The following is a 15,699-nucleotide window of genomic DNA, read 5'->3' on the forward strand; positions in this document are numbered from 1 at the left end:
TGGGTTTATTGGCCAGTTGGCTACTGAACACTTTCAAGTATAAAGAAGTAAAGAACTATATTCCTCGGAACCCATGTCACGTTGCAGGAGGTTTGTCTCGTTGCTACACCAAAGTTTTATTTTGGTCAAGGTGGTTACGTTTACATCATTTAAAAGTATTAGTGGAAAACATACTTTTTAAAAATTTATAGGTGATTATTTTGGTCATGGAGTCAAGGTTCCGGTATATATATATCAGTCGTATATAAAAATGAATTTATGTAAACACCAAACAAGTTATTTAAATAAGTTTGCAAGAATGTGAATGGTAAGCACTATAGGAATTGGTGAAATAAAGATGAATGGAATGATAATCATATAAGAATAACTTTTAGTTCATAGGAATGCATGATTCTGCTATGTATTTAAGTTATCTGATACTAATTTAGTTGCTAATTATGGGAAATTTTGCCATGAAAAAAAAGAAAATTTTGGAAAAATCACGTAAATTTTTTCTAAGGAATATTCCAGATACTAAAACTCTATACATAATTACATATAGATGGACATGTATGATGATGCACGCAACTAAAAAACAACTTCCACTTGTGTATCCTACTTATTTTCGAAGAGAAAAATATTCAGCATTTTGGGTCAATTCGAGGAGATATCAGAACACAGCTTTTAATGTACCATGATGCAATCGGAACATTGAAAGAAACTATTTGACAAGATTTTACTATTTTAAAGAAAAATCAGAAATCATAGTACACATGCTAATATACTTCCCACACACCCTGATCAGAAAGAGCACATGCCCATACAACTAAAAAACAAAACACAATGGAGCTTCCATGGCTCTCTCTCACCACCTTCACTCTTTCCCTACTTATCTACTTCTCTTCAACTACACAAGCTTTCAAACGATGCCCTAACTGTGGATCTACCCGAGTCCCGTACCCGCTAAGCACGGGACTAGATTGTGGCGATCCAGGTTACAGGATCCGGTGCGACAACTACGGTTCCCTATGGTTCGACACGCTCAATGGCTCAACCAATCCAATCAAAACAATTGACCCATCGGGCCAACGGTTCGTTCTCCGTCCACCAGGTTTCGAACAAAACAAATGTGTCTCGGTCGATATCAAGTACCACGGTATTCAACTAGACCTAAACCTTCCTTTTAATGTGAGTTGTAGTAACACGGTTATAATCATGAACTGTACAAAAGATGGTCTAGATGCGTACAGCTCTCAAGGGTTTAACTGCTCAGACAATAGCTTGTGCCACAAGTTTCTAAATGCAAATCTCGAGGCACGAGGCAATTGCCGAGGCGTGACGTCTTGCTGCTGGTATAAAACCGGGGCATCGGTTAATACTTACAAAGTTTATCGAGCTAGGCCAGATATGTGTTCGGCTTATCAGAGTTTTATGAATTTGGATCTGACGATCCCGGTTAGCAAATGGGGCGAACCAGCCGTGGAAATACTATGGGAAGCTCCTAGAGAACCGGTTTGTAAGAGTCAAGGAGATTGCAGAGATTTATTGAATTCAGTTTGTTCGAACGATTCAACGAATTTAGGACAGAAGAGATGTTTCTGCAAGAAAGGGTTTCAATGGGACTCGGTCAACGCAGTATGTGAAGGTCCGGTCCGGTTTTGTGATATGGTTTTTGATTATTTGAGATTTGAGTCTTTTACTAAAAGCAAAATTGTTATTTGTTTGTTTAGTTAACAGGTGCTCTAAGCGTAAAAGTTGCAAGCGTTGGAGCAATTTACCTTTATTAGGAGGTAATCAAAATTAAATCAGATGGTTGAACCGGGTTAGATTCGGTTACATTCTTTGGTTTGGGTATCTGATTTCCAATTTTTCTATACCGAGAAGGAAACCAAACATTCTTTGGTTTGGACTGATTAGTTTCTGTTATTGAACAGGTTTAGCCGGTGGTGTGGGAGCAATATTGATCGCCGGATTCATAACGAAGACGATAGTCTCGAAGCAGAATCGGAGAATCGCCGGAAACCAATCATGGGCAAGCGTAAGGAAACTTCATCGAAACCTGTTGAGTATCAACAGTACCGGACTAGATAGAATCTTCACCGGCAAAGAAATCGTCAAAGCCACAGATAATTTCGCCAAATCAAATCTCCTAGGCTTCGGTGGATTCGGCGAAGTTTTCAAAGGAAATCTCGATGACGGAACCACCGTAGCTGTGAAACGCGCCAAACTCGGAAACGAAAAGAGCATTTACCAAATCGTCAACGAGGTTCAGATTCTCTGTCAAGTTAGCCATAAGAATCTAGTGAAGCTTCTCGGATGCTGCATCGAATTGGAAATGCCAGTTCTTGTTTACGAATTCGTCCCAAACGGAACTTTGTTTGAACACATTTACGGCGGTGGCGGCGGCGGAGGAGGATTATACGATCATTTACCGTTGCGGCGGCGTCTTATGATCGCACACCAAACGGCTCAAGGACTTGATTATCTTCACTCGTCTTCATCGCCGCCGATTTATCACAGAGATGTTAAATCAAGTAATATTCTCCTCGACGAGAATCTTGATGTTAAGGTTGCTGATTTTGGATTATCAAGATTAGGTGTGAGTGATGTGAGTCACGTCACCACCTGTGCTCAAGGAACATTAGGTTATTTAGATCCAGAGTACTATCTTAACTTTCAGTTGACGGATAAGAGCGACGTGTATAGCTTCGGGGTTGTGTTGTTCGAGTTATTGACTTGTAAGAAGGCGATTGATTTTAATCGTGAGGAGGAAGATGTGAATTTGGTGGTGTTTGTGAGGAAGGCTTTGAAGGAAGGGAGATTGATGGATGTGATTGATCCGGTGATTGGGATAGGAGCGACGGAGAAGGAGATTGAGTCTATGAAGGCGCTTGGAGTTTTGGCGGAGTTGTGTGTGAAAGAGACGAGACAATGTCGACCAACTATGCAAGTTGCTGCAAAGGAGATCGAAAACATTTTACACGGAATTTAAATGTTTGTTGAAACGACGTTTTTGTGTTGTCGTTTAAGAATCTGTAAATAAATAATTTTGGAAGAGAATTTAGAGATGTTTCACTCTTCTTTGTACTAAACAGCAATGTTATTTGCGAATACCCGTTGCAACTTGTGCATTTGATTCGTAACTATTCGGAACAAAAAGATCGGAAAAAAGCTAGCGATAAAATGATGTGATCCTAGGTATAAGATGTTTCACCGATTGGAATTACTCTTCTTTGCACTAAACAGCAATGTTATTTGCGAATATCCCGTTGAAACTTGCACTAGATGATCGAATTCGGAAGACTCAATGACTAAAGCATCAATCATTGTGAACAAGGTAGTAGTAACTTTGTTTTTAAGTTCTAAGTAAGGTGTAGTGGTTAAGAGAGAAATGCCAATATGCAGCAGTAGCACTTGATTGCAAGAAACATTGATAGATTCGATTAGAAGCAGATTGTTAACGTCATCAAAAGCTACAAAGATGTCTCAACATTCCAAGAAGAAGAAAAAGTTGGGAGTTCTTTGCGAAACTAACTAAACCGAGGCTAAGATCCAAAATGTGACATGAGAAGAAACAGCAATCTGGATCCAAGTGACGAAAGAAAGCGCTACAGCTACTTCATACCTAAGACATGGATATTGGCTTTGAGTATTGCAATACTTGATATCTTTTTCATACAAGACTACAACTCCTGCTGATGAACATGCAGCTGCAAGAGATAACATTGCCGTCACCTGCAAAACAAGAAAAACAATTCTCAATCCTTTAAAAAATCATATCAAGAACACTGAATTTAATGTAGCAAAGCCATAAAAATGTGGTGTTGCATACCCAATCACCAACGACGAATAAGCTAACCAAGATAGGGTTTTGGAGATCTTTCTTTCCCCTGAGAGCATAAACATCAAGACATGCTAGCCCAAAGCTCCACAACAATTGAAGACCCATTGACGCAATCAAGTAGCTGAAACCAACCCCAAAATCATAATCAACATCAACGAGACTTGTACTACTACTAATAAACACCAAAATTGCTTGCAGAAATTCCACTACCATTTCTACTAAATCCGACAACTAAACGAACAAAACAAGGTTAAAGGAAACAAATCAAAACTTGAAGAAAGCGAAACCGTACCAAAAAGCAGTGTGAACAGAGAACTCTTTAGCAGAGACCATAACGCCGATTGAAGCAGCAGCTGAAGCACATTGTCCGATTCTCAGTAACAGACCACACACAGTTCCCGGACCTCCTAAAAGCTTCTTCATTTCAATCAATAACGACTCCAATTTCTCTTCCCAAACCCAGAAATTCCGACAAAATCAGCGAGGAAAGAGGAACAAAATCGAACAAAACCCTAGTTCAGCAAGTAAAAAGCTACATTTGCTTCAGGAGAAATTTTGGCGGGGAAAAAAAGAAATTGCAGAGGAAATTCATAGCTAAGAATAACCCTATAAGAGGATTTTGTCACCTACAAACAGAATTTCCCGAAACGGCTTAGATTCGATTATAAGCTAAGCTTCTTCCTTGTTTCTCCTTTGACATTCTCTTTTTCTTGCTTTGCTTTTTAGTGGACTGAGATAAGTGAGATAAGCATCCTACGTGGCAGCACAAACTAACTTTTTTTTTTTTTTTTTGTCTTTTTTTTTTTTTAGCGATTGTATTTGGTCGTTAAGAATCTGAAGTATTATTTGTTGTATTTTTGAGTTCTAAAAATGTGTATGCAAATGCAATGCCTTTTTGCCTGTCTCTATGTGGCTATTAGACCATTACATAAGTTTTCGTAGTAACTCGTAAAATTGATCAAAATTGCAACAAAACAGAGTTAAATTGAGTTCCAACACAAGTTAAGTGTTTGTGCTTATGGATCAAATATCATCATCTTATCAAGTCTTTACAAACAGTGGAATCATCATCTCAATAACTCCACTGTAATTAGACCTATCTTAAGCTACCCTACATTGTACCAAAACCTGTTCTTAATAGCTCAGTGCTGATAAAAGATCCGATACCAACACTGTAACAAATCCATCGCTAGTCAAATCTACTCACAAGAACTGAAAGAGATGGATCTCTAGAAGATATAGTAAGCCAATATATTATTTCTGGGAACGCGGCTTGACTCAGCTTGTCATTTCTTCCTTTACTACACTTTTAAGTTTACCCTCCTTATGTGGATTTTTTCTTTGTGCTTGAATGTGATGCACAAATGCAGCTACTATAACATGGAGCTTTGGGGGAGGCTTGCTTGTTGAAGAGACATTGTGACCAGCATCTTTTAAAGCTTTGGCAACATTCTTCTGTGCTTTCTGGTAGTGCACGTTACACAGTACAGGAACAGTCGATGCTAGTGTTGGTTTTCCACAAAGTAATGGTCCTGCTGGAGATCTGAATGTACAAAGCAAACAAATGCAGAGTTAGTAGAGAACCGCTCAAATAATCATCATGTGCTAATTACAAACCAGCATGAAAAAGTACATATCTATGAAATCTGGATTGTAACAAACCGAATCTGATAATAACAGTGTATCAATCTGAAACCAGGTTAATGTTGTATTCCAAGTCACTTACATTTTCAAAGAGCTCATCTCAATGTTCAGTTGGAACACATTTTCAAAGATGACATAATAATGCTAATAATACTCATAACCCTACCTCGTTTGCAAAGATACCTTAATAGAGACATCTTTGTCACTTATGTATATCAACGCAGCACATCAATCAAGGTTATGAAACAAGTCAAAGTACCGAATCTATATACGGTTACCAAAGCTAAAATTTTCTCCCAATCCCTACGGAAATCTTTGAAACAGAGCAAAGTCTCAATCCTAAAACCTTTCCGCAGGCTCAAAGAAGAAAGAAACTATTTCTTGGCACAAACATTGCTTTGCAGTTTCAATTCATCATCACTACAACATCTTAAACCGACTATACAATATAAAAGAACACAACTTGAAGCAAACCTGTTGATGACGTTTGTGCAACCAGTGTAGAGCTTCTGCTTACTATCCTTGAGAATATGCAATTGACAGTATTTGGTAAGCGCCATAGCTTTAGCTTTGCATCCATACATACAGAACCCGGAATTGCTGTTTGCATACTGATCACCATCATTACCCTTATCTCCACTACCTTCTGGATCAAGCCTCCGTCTCTTATTCGATTGATTTTGTTCGTCTTTAAACTGACTAACCCCATACTTACACCAATAATCCCTGTGTTGCGCCTTGAGATCCTCCATTAAAGCCCAATAATGGTTTTTATAACACTTGGCCAGCTGCTTTAGGTTGTCTGCTCGGCGTCGGAGAAGCTCTGGGCGTGTGAGGTGACTAGAGCTTGCGAGGATTTCATCTTCTTGTAACATCGTAATCGGTGAATTCGAGGTCGATGGTAAGACGTTTGTGCTAGGTTTAGGGTTCCGAATTTGGGGTTCAACTGAAGTGGAAGCCACAGCGGTGGAAGATGCAGCGTTGGAGGAAGACGGAGGTCTTGGGGGTTTCAAGGAGAAAGGGTTTTGCTCAGTGTTCTTGGCAGCTGACGCCATTGTCGTCGCCGGAAAATGATGACAGAGAAGATTCAAAATGCGAGATTTTTTTTTCTCTTAATTACTTGATTGAAAACATCCATGGGCCCAAACCAATTATTTAACTATTTTATCAATGTATGGGCCAAATTATTCAACAAATAGGCCCAAAGGAAATTGGATGTGAAACCTGATTTTCTGAATTAGGTCAAGTATAAGTACTAATAGCATCTCTTTCGAGATTACGCCGCTCATTTTTAGGGTTTCAGATATAGGCAGATTCTCACATTTGCAAACATGACGACTCAGATCAGCAAGAAGAGAAAGGTGAATTGTGTGATTCTGTTCATTTTGTTCTTTCAATGGATTTATCGTATTGGAACTGTTTTGGTAACTGTGTTGAGATTTTGATTTTGTAGTTTGTAGCGGACGGTGTGTTCTACGCTGAATTGAATGAGGTTCTTACAAGAGAGCTAGCAGAGGATGGTTACTCTGGTGTTGAGGTTAGGGTTACTCCTATGAGGACTGAGATTATCATCAGAGCTACACGTACTCAGAATGTTCTCGGTATGTTTTTGATCTTCGAGCTTAATCATTTCTTCTATTATACGGTAGTGACTGTAAAATTTGATTGTATTTCAGGTGAGAAGGGGAGGAGAATTAGGGAATTGACTTCCCTTGTTCAGAAGAGATTCAAGTTTCCAGTTGACAGTGTTGAGCTTTATGCCGAGAAGGTTAACAACAGAGGTCTCTGTGCCATCGCTCAGGCTGAGTCTTTACGTTACAAGCTTCTTGGTGGTCTCGCTGTTCGTAGGTACGACATTTCTCTAGTTCGTTTGCTATGTTACTTTGTTTGATCAGTTTAGTTTATCATTAGAGACTGATTTGGATAGGTTACTAGTGTATATAAGCATTCACCGATCGTTATAGTTGTATGTTTAGTATAGAGTAATTGTTCTTATAGACTCTGTATGGTTTCAAATAGGTATTGTCTAGCTTCTAAGTGTAATGACTTTAAGTTCTCATGCAATGGTTATATGTTGTATAGGGCTTGCTATGGTGTGTTGAGGTTTGTTATGGAGAGTGGAGCTAAGGGATGCGAGGTTATCGTGAGTGGAAAGCTTCGTGCTGCCAGAGCCAAGTCTATGAAGTTCAAAGATGGCTACATGGTGTCATCTGGTCAACCAACTAAGGAATACATAGACTCTGCAGTGAGACATGTTTTGCTTAGACAAGTGAGTTTCGTCTGAGTTGTTCTTATTAGAGTTAAGTAAAAAATCAACAACGTCTAATTAAAGTGTTGTTAAACCGAATATGTAGGGTGTGTTGGGAATCAAGGTGAAGGTTATGCTTGATTGGGACCCTAAGGGCATATCAGGACCAAAGACACCATTGCCTGATGTTGTGATCATTCATTCTCCTAAAGAAGAAGAGGCCATCTATGCACCTGCTCAGGTTGCTGCCCCGGCTGCTCTCGTAGCAGATGCACCACTCACAGCCGTAGATTACCCTGCGATGATCCCAGTCGCCTAAAAGAATCCTTTGTACTAGTCGATGTGATTTTGTTTTCAACTGTTCTTGCTCTTTTGACAGATTATAGCTTCTCGTATCTTCGAATCAGACACGTTTCCTCTGTTCTTATTCGAAAATTATCTCAAGTTTCCATTGTTGAAAAAGCCCTTTTTAGTTTCATAAATCATTCTCTCTTTGGCAAATTATTCTGAATTAATTCGTAATATTACAAGACCAGTTTGTCCAAATTTTGGTACATCCATCGAATTAACTAATCGTAATTACTAATTACTAATTACTCTCATCACATGAAATATGAAAACACAAGTATTTGCGTTTAGTTATATCCACGTGTTTGAATACTAACCGTCTGTTGTTATAAAACTCCGACGATTTTCCCGCTCCGTCGACACAAACCTCCTCCGTCTTTCGTAAAAGGTTCTCGAGATCTAAGTCTCACTTCTAAAGCTCTGACAATGGCGGACGAAATCGGATTCTTCCAACTCAACACCGGAGCAAAGATCCCATCGGTTGGTCTCGGGACATGGCAAGCTGCTCCTGGCGTCGTTGGAGACGCCGTCGCCGCCGCTGTGAAGGTTCTTCTGTGATTTTCCGTCTCATGGTTTCTCATTTGACTGATCCTTAGAGATCTTTGATTAGATGTTCTGATCCTTACATAGTTTGGTTTTTCCCTCAATATTGGTTGATCTTGGGATTTACGGATTGATTTGGAAATTCGTTTCAGTAGCAGAAGAACTTAATAATCATTTCGTTTTCTGCAGATTGGATATCAGCATATTGATTGTGCTTCAAGATATGGCAATGAAATTGAGGTAAAATTCACCGATCCGAATCTGTATCTTCCATAGTTTGCTTCATATAGTTCATCTTTTGACGGCTCGTTACTTGATTTGCCTTTATATAGAACAGTATATAGTATGATCGTTCTTACTCGATTGGCTGTTTTATGTAATTCTTACTAAGGTTAACCAATTTATATTTAGGAATGACAATTGCACACATTGTCTTGTGTATCTTTTTCTTAAACTAGCTTTAAGTTATGTAGGATTAATGGAGTTATTTGTTATAGACTGTTTACAAGTTCATTTGAAATGTGGCTTTTTGTTTTTCTTGATGGAGAAATTGAAAGCTTTTTTTAACCTGCAGATTGGGAAAGTTCTGAAGAAGTTGTTTGATGATGGCGTAGTGAAGCGTGAGAAGCTGTTCATCACATCAAAAATCTGGTATTTTGTTCATGAAGTTTCTGCATCTCTATCATTTTTATGCATTTTCAGTTTCCCTCGTTTGCTTAAGCCTCTTAACCTATTAAAATCTACAAATTATGCAAGCACAGGTTGACTGATCTTGACCCTCCGGATGTACAGGACGCATTGAACAGAACTCTTCAGGATCTGCAGCTTGATTATGTTGATTTGTATCTCGTAAGCACGACTTCTTTGAACAAATGCTGATTTTTTAATAAGTTCTAACAGTTTTCAAGATCCGTTCCTTTCTTCAATATCTAGCCTGAATTGTCCGGATCTCTGGATTTGAAACTATACATATGCTTGCTTATACTTTGATTTGTTTCATTTGATATTTTTTTCAAGATGCACTGGCCTGTTCGGTTGAAGAAAGGTACTGTTGACTTTAAGCCTGAGAACATTATGCCTATCGATATTCCGAGCACATGGAAAGCAATGGAAGCACTGGTTGATTCAGGCAAGGCAAGAGCCATTGGCGTAAGTAATTTCTCTACAAAGAAACTCTCAGATCTTGTGGAGGCTGCTCGTGTTCCTCCCGCTGTAAACCAGGTGGAATGTCATCCTTCATGGCAACAACATAAGCTACATGAGTTTTGCAAGTCCAAAGGGATCCACCTCTCAGTAAGTTTTAAAACACTAAACATTTCCAAATCATTTAATGAGTCCGAATGTCATATTTATATACACTTCGTGAATGTTGATTGTGGCAGGGATATTCGCCATTGGGATCTCCTGGAACAACGTGGGTGAAGGCCGATGTTTTAAAGAGTCCGGTTATTGAAATGATTGCTAAAGAAATCGGGAAGTCTCCCGCACAAACCGCGCTTCGATGGGGACTTCAAATGGGTCATAGTATACTTCCCAAAAGCACAAATGAAGGAAGAATCAGAGAGAACTTTGATGTCTTGGGATGGTCTATTCCAAAAGAAATGTTTGACAAGTTTTCCAAGATAGAGCAGGTAAGTGAAACAATAAACCACATTTCTGCAAATTTCGTATCTGTGAGTAGTCTTAACTGTAACCTCTTGTATTTTGGATTTTGAATCATCTCTGTGCAGGCTAGGTTAGTCCAAGGCACGTCGTTTGTTCATGAGACGTTGAGTCCTTATAAAACACTTGAAGAGCTTTGGGATGGTGAGATCTGAATCAAAAGATGTCTTTTGTTGAATTTTAAAGTTGAAAAAGAACAAAGTTCCACTGCTTTAAGCTTTGATCGAGAATGTGTAAACGATTCAATTTTCAATAAAAGTAGGATTTTGCAGACATATTAACAATCTCTTATGTTCATACAGTAAATCACTAATCCGAGAGGTTGATGATAGATAATCTAACAGTTATATTTGAAAGAGAAATATAGACGAGTATTAGACTGTAGATAGAATCTGATTCCATTGGCCTCAAAGCCTAATAATTATCTTTAATAAAGCAGAAAAATCGAAAACATGAATTCGCATAAAGAGAAACTAACATTTTCAATTCAATGACAAAGCCACATAGCTAATAAATCGAAACCTCAAAAAACAAACAAGAGCTTATGACATTGTCAGATTGTCTCTCACTGTTGTTTAGCTTCGACCTTCTTCTTCTGCCAGAGCCTGTCCACGCCACTGTCTGCGTCTCCCTGCAGATGCAATCATAATGTCAATATACATATACAATCATGAACTTTGTTATAACAACTGTGGAGATGATTATAAAGTAATTAGCAGAGTGGAAATTCACAAACCTGAGCACGGACAAATCCGCAGAGAGCAAAAGTGGTGAATTGGCCAGTGTAGAGACCATTAGCATCAAGATGACCAATGTTAAGCTGAACTGAAGCATGATCCTTTGATGTGATCATTCTGTTTGTTGCCGAGCTAAACAAATTACCATTACACAACAATAGAATCAGCTTAGGCTACTTAATTAAGACAATTAGCTTAAGATTTTAATCAAACGTTACACAGAGAACAAAGAGAGCTGATATATACCATTTCCTTGGAATGTAGAGCTCTGTGACCTGACCTGCGTCGTTCTCCATTTTTGAGATTTAGCTTCAAAAAAAAATCGATCTGAGCAAGTAAACAAACAAAAAAACTAATCAGATGAGCAATAGAACCTCGAATTAAGAGATTCATCAAGAATAATTGATCACATTCAACAATAATATATAATCAACAAAAGACACAACGAGATAACTAATTCTGAAATCGAAACCTAGATTATTCCGATGCGTTAATTAGCAATACAGTGAAAGGAGATTAAGATACTACGGAGAAATTCTCACCTGCGAGGAAGAAGAAGAATCTGAGAGAGGTTTGGCGGCGACAAAGATAGGGTTTGCTTAATTCATAGGTTTATTAGATTTATAGTAGCGAGCTAGGGTTTGCTTATTTCATAGGAATGACTACTATACCCTTCAACTTTTAATTGAAGAGCAATAAAAACCGATCCAATTAGAGCGGTATACAAAATTAAATCAAACCGAAATACTAAACTTTTTCAACCAGAATTGTACCGACAGTTAATTGTAACCGGAATCGAACGTAACCAAACCATAAATACTGGTTCAGTTTGGTAGTAACTTAAGTTCATTCAATTTGATAACAAACTTTTATTATTGGTTCAAATGTTTGCTTCATGGATGAATTTTTCAGATTTTCTTGCATACTTTTTCCCAAAATGGTTTGTGGTAGACAATTGAGAATGATACACATAAAATGGTTGACAAGTTTGTTCTCTGTTTTGTAATAATGAGGAATTCAGTTTTTCTTGTTTGTGAAATTTTGACTCTTTATCGAAACCCTCTCAAGAACCTGAAATCACACATCAAAAACAAAGTACAAGAGACACAATATATAATCTAACGATTGTGACTGTTAAAGTTTAACAACTCATACAAGTATCACTTCACCCAATGTGTTTCTGTCCCGAAACTGCGGTCTCCAGCGTCTCCAAGCCCAGGGATTATGTACCTAGTTCATGACAAATACATAAGGACATTAAAATACAATCGCCAGTTTTCATATGGAAAGCCAAAGAACCTAATGACTTACCCCTTTTCATTGACTTCAGGATCAATAATTCCAGCATATACATGAAGCCTGAAATGTTTCAAATAGTAGCCAAACAGTTTAGTAAAAAGAGAGTTAACTAAATGGTAAGCAAGGTGAGAGTTGATCTTTTGCTATTGATTACCCGGGGAATTTCTCGTTAAGCTTCGATAGTGCAGGAGGTGCAGCAATCGCACAAATCTGTAATCAGAAAAATCAAAACAATTAACACTTCGATTTCTGACAAAAGCTGTTTCCTATATATATGCTTACCACTTTGATTTGCTGAACAGACAAACCACGTTCCTTCAATAGATCCATCGCCGCCATTATGGTACCACCTAAAATACAAGTTACTAAGTTACTAAACCTACGCTTCTAGCTATGAAACATTCGTATTACCATGTCATGCGTTCACATTCACATATTATCGTGTACATTTGAACATCAAACCCTAACTATACTTCTAATATGGAGGTGGCTAAAATGATAAGACTTTCTTACCTGTGGCAAGCACTGGGTCGACCAAAAATACTCTTGAATTCTTGGGAAATTCATCAGGCAACCTAAAGAAGATGTATCAAAGGTGTTATTATAAACACTTCAGTAACTACAAACACAATGCTGCAGAGAAGTTCTTACTTGTTAAGATACACCGATGGTAAAAGTGTTTTCTCATCTCTACTTACTCCTGTAAAAGAAAAGAAGCACGGGGACATCAATAAGCTATTTGATAAAAGTTTTCATTTTTGACATCCGAAGTTCAGGCAAGAGATGATATATAGCTAGATTACTAACCTAAATGATAAATTTTATTAGCAGGTAAAACTGAGGATGCGTGTTCCGCAAGAGCAAGACCAGCTCTTAATATCGGAACAACCTACACAGAGACAAAACCAAGAATTAGAAACGCTTACATGTAAGGTCGAAAAGAAAATATAGACAGGAAGAGTTTGAGGGATAAACAAACCGCAATAGGCTCTCTAGGATCAATGAATTCAACAGAAGCAGGACCCATTGGAGACATTATTTCACCCACAACAGTTGGCTTAACCGCATAGAGCAAAAAACAAAAAACAATAAGCAAAAAACGGGTAGGAAGAATTCAAGAATAATAGAGATGTGAAATTCTACGCACCAGCCACTCTCGTGATGCTTCATACATGAGTAATCTCCCTAGTTCAGCTATTGCATTCCCTAGATAATTAAAAAAACTCAAGCTTTAAAGATCAACACAGACTTATACTAGTAGCAAACCTAAAAAAACTCATATTCAAACGCAATGTAGCAGATAACACCAATCTAAGAGCTAAAGATTGTCCAACGAATCAAAAAAAAAAAAAAAAAAAATGGATGTAAAATTCAGTTCTTTAACAACAAACACTGGTTAAATCGCAGAAATACTCATAAGAATCTTATCTACTCACTGAAAACAGGACAAGGAGTTTGTTCATTTCTCAGAACAGAGATCCAGTGTTTGATCAAAGGATGTGGTGGCACAAAGACCTGAAACACCAGAATCAAATTCACATCTTTCACTTTCAAATCAAACTCAAAAAAAATCTGAAAATTGAAATCCTAGAGTTTTATTACCAGCATCCTGTTGCTCCCGTTAATGGAAGCCTCCGACGCAGCCATTTTTGTTCTAGCTCGTATAGTCCGTCGGGAAAGTGACGAAGAAGAAGCACCCAAATTCTTTAAAATAATCCAGAAATTCGAAAATCAAAATTCAGTTTGAATATGCAAAAGGCGTTACTGGAAAAGTGTGCTTTGGACATTAGAATAAATATATATATATACTCGATACCTGTGCGAGAATTGGGGAGGAATTAAAGGAGAGGAAAGAGGAAGGATTAGGGTTTAGGCGGCTGCTGCATTGTTGTCGGGGAGCAAAACGCAGCGTATCAGAAGAACACCTGAAAGCGTTACCAATTGAGCACGCCATTTTCGACGAGATGTCCGAATCTGGTTCGAGATTTTTGCAATGACGATAGCGCGGGCGAAGATTAACCGGTCGTCACTACTGTACCGAATAACTTTGGGTCTACTTATTACACGGCCCATTGGGCTTTTATATTAATTTTTAGCAATTTCTTTCCAAACAGAAATCTACAAATTAAGGAATAAATTAATAAATAATTTATTAATTTACATAGAGAGTTTTCTAATGTAGTAACTTTTTAAAAGTTTCTACAAGATATTTTTCATCATAGAGAATATCTTTCTAAAACCAATTGCAAGTAAAAAATAATTATCATGTCTATAAAACAATATCAAAAGTTTTGATACAGTAAAATATTATAACTAAATTCAAATAAGAACAAATACGAGTTTAAGCAAAAAAATATTAGAAATTTCTTACATATAATATATTAGATATATATATATTTTATATTTATACAATTACTAATTTATAATATTGATGGGATCATATATTTACATAGGATTTTCAAAAAAATTATTATTTTATTAATTTATCAATTTGTGTCACTTTTTACAGTCCCAACTCGGGACTGGAAAAAATTATTAATCTTATATAGATTATTAATTTATCGAGTATTAATTTATAGAGGTTTTACTATTACAATAAACTTGAAAACTTATTTAGACTAGACTCCTTAACTCTTCTCCTCTTCAACTCATTCATCAGTTTTTGTAACAAATCTCTGAAACTGTACAAACCAGACACGGATTCTTTGTCTGAGAATTCAGGCACAATTAAGAAGTCCTAAGCCCTGTTTGAAGATTCTCAAAAGTCTTTAACCAAATACAGCAAAAAATGTTTAGAGAAAGATCAAACCACAATCAAAAGTTTGTAAACCGAAATAGCAACAAAAGTCTAGAGAAAGATGAAACAACACACATAGAACCATGTCTTGTGGATGTAAGAAAGATTCACTTACCCTCTGTAGCAAAGTGATGTCTTTCTCAATGGTAACTTTCACTCTCGGCTTGATAGCTTTAATCGCTCTCTCCTCGTATTTGGCGAGTCCCTGAAGATCTGAATCTATCACTTCCTCAATTCTCTTCTTCCCAATCTTTGTCCTCGTAGCAAAATAAGGGAGCTCGGTGACCGAAGAGGCCACAAAAGCAAAATCGAAGACGTCATCATCTCCGTCCAGAGCACGAATGAGTGACTTTAGAAACGATATCATAGCGTATGCTGAAGTGAAAGATCGGGAAGCCTAGATCGGAGATAACTCGAAATGTTAAGTCCCGCGAAAGAGGAAGAGAAAAAAAGAATTCACGGAAGAAAAAAAACTTAAAACGGAGGACAAAGACGAGAAGGAAGGTGATTATCATCCGATTCACTTCCAACCCGACGATTGAACACTCCAAGTTAAACGAGAAAGAAGGACTCACGGTCCGAGTTTCTAAGGAACATC

At 37.6% G+C, this 15,699-nt stretch overlaps 8 protein-coding genes across 13 annotated transcripts; 3 read left to right on the top strand and 5 right to left on the bottom strand.

Annotated features, from left to right (window-relative positions):
- Positions 1-822: 822 nt before the first annotated feature.
- On the top strand, positions 823-3,096 carry AT3G53840 (Protein kinase superfamily protein; the record flags this gene model as incomplete). The annotated part of the gene is made up of 3 exons (NM_115244.3): positions 823-1,624; positions 1,710-1,769; positions 1,914-3,096. The coding sequence occupies 3 exons, from the start codon at positions 823-825 to the stop codon at positions 2,969-2,971; spliced, it is 1,920 nt and encodes a 639-aa protein (NP_190952.2). The 3' UTR covers positions 2,972-3,096.
- A 248-nt stretch (positions 3,097-3,344) lies between these two features.
- On the bottom strand, positions 3,345-4,598 carry AT3G53850 (Uncharacterized protein family (UPF0497)). Of its 3 annotated transcripts, NM_001339639.1 has the most exons (4): positions 4,454-4,598; positions 4,116-4,335; positions 3,812-3,944; positions 3,381-3,714 (listed from the first exon to the last, which is right to left on the bottom strand). In NM_001339639.1, the coding sequence occupies exons 2-4, from the start codon at positions 4,244-4,246 to the stop codon at positions 3,514-3,516; spliced, it is 465 nt and encodes a 154-aa protein (NP_001327256.1). In that variant the 5' UTR covers positions 4,247-4,335; positions 4,454-4,598; the 3' UTR covers positions 3,381-3,513. The 3 variants fall into 3 exon arrangements, with proteins under 3 accessions (NP_566990.1, NP_001327256.1, NP_001327257.1); NM_115245.3 differs by having other exon boundaries at positions 3,345-3,714; positions 4,116-4,572; NM_001339640.1 differs by lacking the exons at positions 4,116-4,335; positions 4,454-4,598 and having other exon boundaries at positions 3,383-3,714; positions 3,812-4,057.
- Positions 4,599-4,808: 210 nt separating this feature from the next.
- Positions 4,809-6,602, bottom strand: AT3G53860 (INO80 complex subunit D-like protein). Its single transcript, NM_115246.4, has 2 exons — positions 5,942-6,602; positions 4,809-5,366 (listed from the first exon to the last, which is right to left on the bottom strand). Exons 1-2 carry the CDS (start codon positions 6,520-6,522, stop codon positions 5,102-5,104), a joined length of 846 nt encoding a protein of 281 aa, NP_190954.1. The 5' UTR covers positions 6,523-6,602; the 3' UTR covers positions 4,809-5,101.
- Positions 6,603-6,675: 73 nt separating this feature from the next.
- On the top strand, positions 6,676-8,270 carry AT3G53870 (Ribosomal protein S3 family protein). Its single transcript, NM_115247.5, has 5 exons — positions 6,676-6,828; positions 6,921-7,068; positions 7,144-7,315; positions 7,550-7,736; positions 7,822-8,270. The coding sequence occupies exons 1-5, from the start codon at positions 6,799-6,801 to the stop codon at positions 8,032-8,034; spliced, it is 750 nt and encodes a 249-aa protein (NP_190955.1). The 5' UTR covers positions 6,676-6,798; the 3' UTR covers positions 8,035-8,270.
- A 98-nt stretch (positions 8,271-8,368) lies between these two features.
- Positions 8,369-10,543, top strand: AKR4C11 (NAD(P)-linked oxidoreductase superfamily protein). Of its 2 annotated transcripts, NM_115248.2 has the most exons (7): positions 8,369-8,609; positions 8,796-8,846; positions 9,181-9,257; positions 9,368-9,455; positions 9,624-9,899; positions 9,989-10,237; positions 10,337-10,543. In NM_115248.2, the coding sequence occupies exons 1-7, from the start codon at positions 8,490-8,492 to the stop codon at positions 10,421-10,423; spliced, it is 948 nt and encodes a 315-aa protein (NP_190956.1). In that variant the 5' UTR covers positions 8,369-8,489; the 3' UTR covers positions 10,424-10,543. The 2 variants fall into 2 exon arrangements, with proteins under 2 accessions (NP_190956.1, NP_001325825.1); NM_001339641.1 differs by having other exon boundaries at positions 8,402-8,609; positions 9,989-10,543.
- A 52-nt stretch (positions 10,544-10,595) lies between these two features.
- On the bottom strand, positions 10,596-11,701 carry AT3G53890 (Ribosomal protein S21e). 2 transcript variants are annotated; one of them, NM_115249.4, is made up of 4 exons: positions 11,548-11,701; positions 11,252-11,332; positions 11,005-11,137; positions 10,596-10,899 (listed from the first exon to the last, which is right to left on the bottom strand). In NM_115249.4, the coding sequence occupies exons 2-4, from the start codon at positions 11,299-11,301 to the stop codon at positions 10,834-10,836; spliced, it is 249 nt and encodes an 82-aa protein (NP_190957.1). In that variant the 5' UTR covers positions 11,302-11,332; positions 11,548-11,701; the 3' UTR covers positions 10,596-10,833. The 2 variants fall into 2 exon arrangements, with proteins under 2 accessions (NP_190957.1, NP_001078280.1); NM_001084811.1 differs by having other exon boundaries at positions 11,252-11,314; positions 11,548-11,597.
- Positions 11,702-11,841: 140 nt separating this feature from the next.
- On the bottom strand, positions 11,842-14,327 carry UPP (uracil phosphoribosyltransferase). 2 transcript variants are annotated; one of them, NM_115250.3, is made up of 12 exons: positions 14,121-14,327; positions 13,907-14,008; positions 13,741-13,819; positions 13,452-13,510; positions 13,284-13,361; positions 13,112-13,193; positions 12,956-13,004; positions 12,818-12,879; positions 12,587-12,654; positions 12,459-12,514; positions 12,317-12,364; positions 11,842-12,235 (listed from the first exon to the last, which is right to left on the bottom strand). In NM_115250.3, the coding sequence occupies exons 1-12, from the start codon at positions 14,256-14,258 to the stop codon at positions 12,166-12,168; spliced, it is 891 nt and encodes a 296-aa protein (NP_190958.1). In that variant the 5' UTR covers positions 14,259-14,327; the 3' UTR covers positions 11,842-12,165. The 2 variants fall into 2 exon arrangements, with proteins under 2 accessions (NP_190958.1, NP_850699.1); NM_180368.2 differs by lacking the exon at positions 14,121-14,327 and having other exon boundaries at positions 13,907-14,101.
- A 780-nt stretch (positions 14,328-15,107) lies between these two features.
- AT3G53910 (malate dehydrogenase-like protein) lies at positions 15,108-15,698 on the bottom strand (the record flags this gene model as incomplete). Its single annotated transcript, NM_115251.1, has 3 exons — positions 15,108-15,152; positions 15,217-15,476; positions 15,677-15,698. 3 exons carry the CDS (start codon positions 15,696-15,698, stop codon positions 15,108-15,110), a joined length of 327 nt encoding a protein of 108 aa, NP_190959.1.
- Position 15,699: the final 1 nt, after the last annotated feature.

This window comes from Arabidopsis thaliana, chromosome 3 (assembly GCF_000001735.4).
Source record: "Arabidopsis thaliana chromosome 3, partial sequence".
Lineage (NCBI taxonomy): Eukaryota > Viridiplantae > Streptophyta > Magnoliopsida > Brassicales > Brassicaceae > Arabidopsis > Arabidopsis thaliana.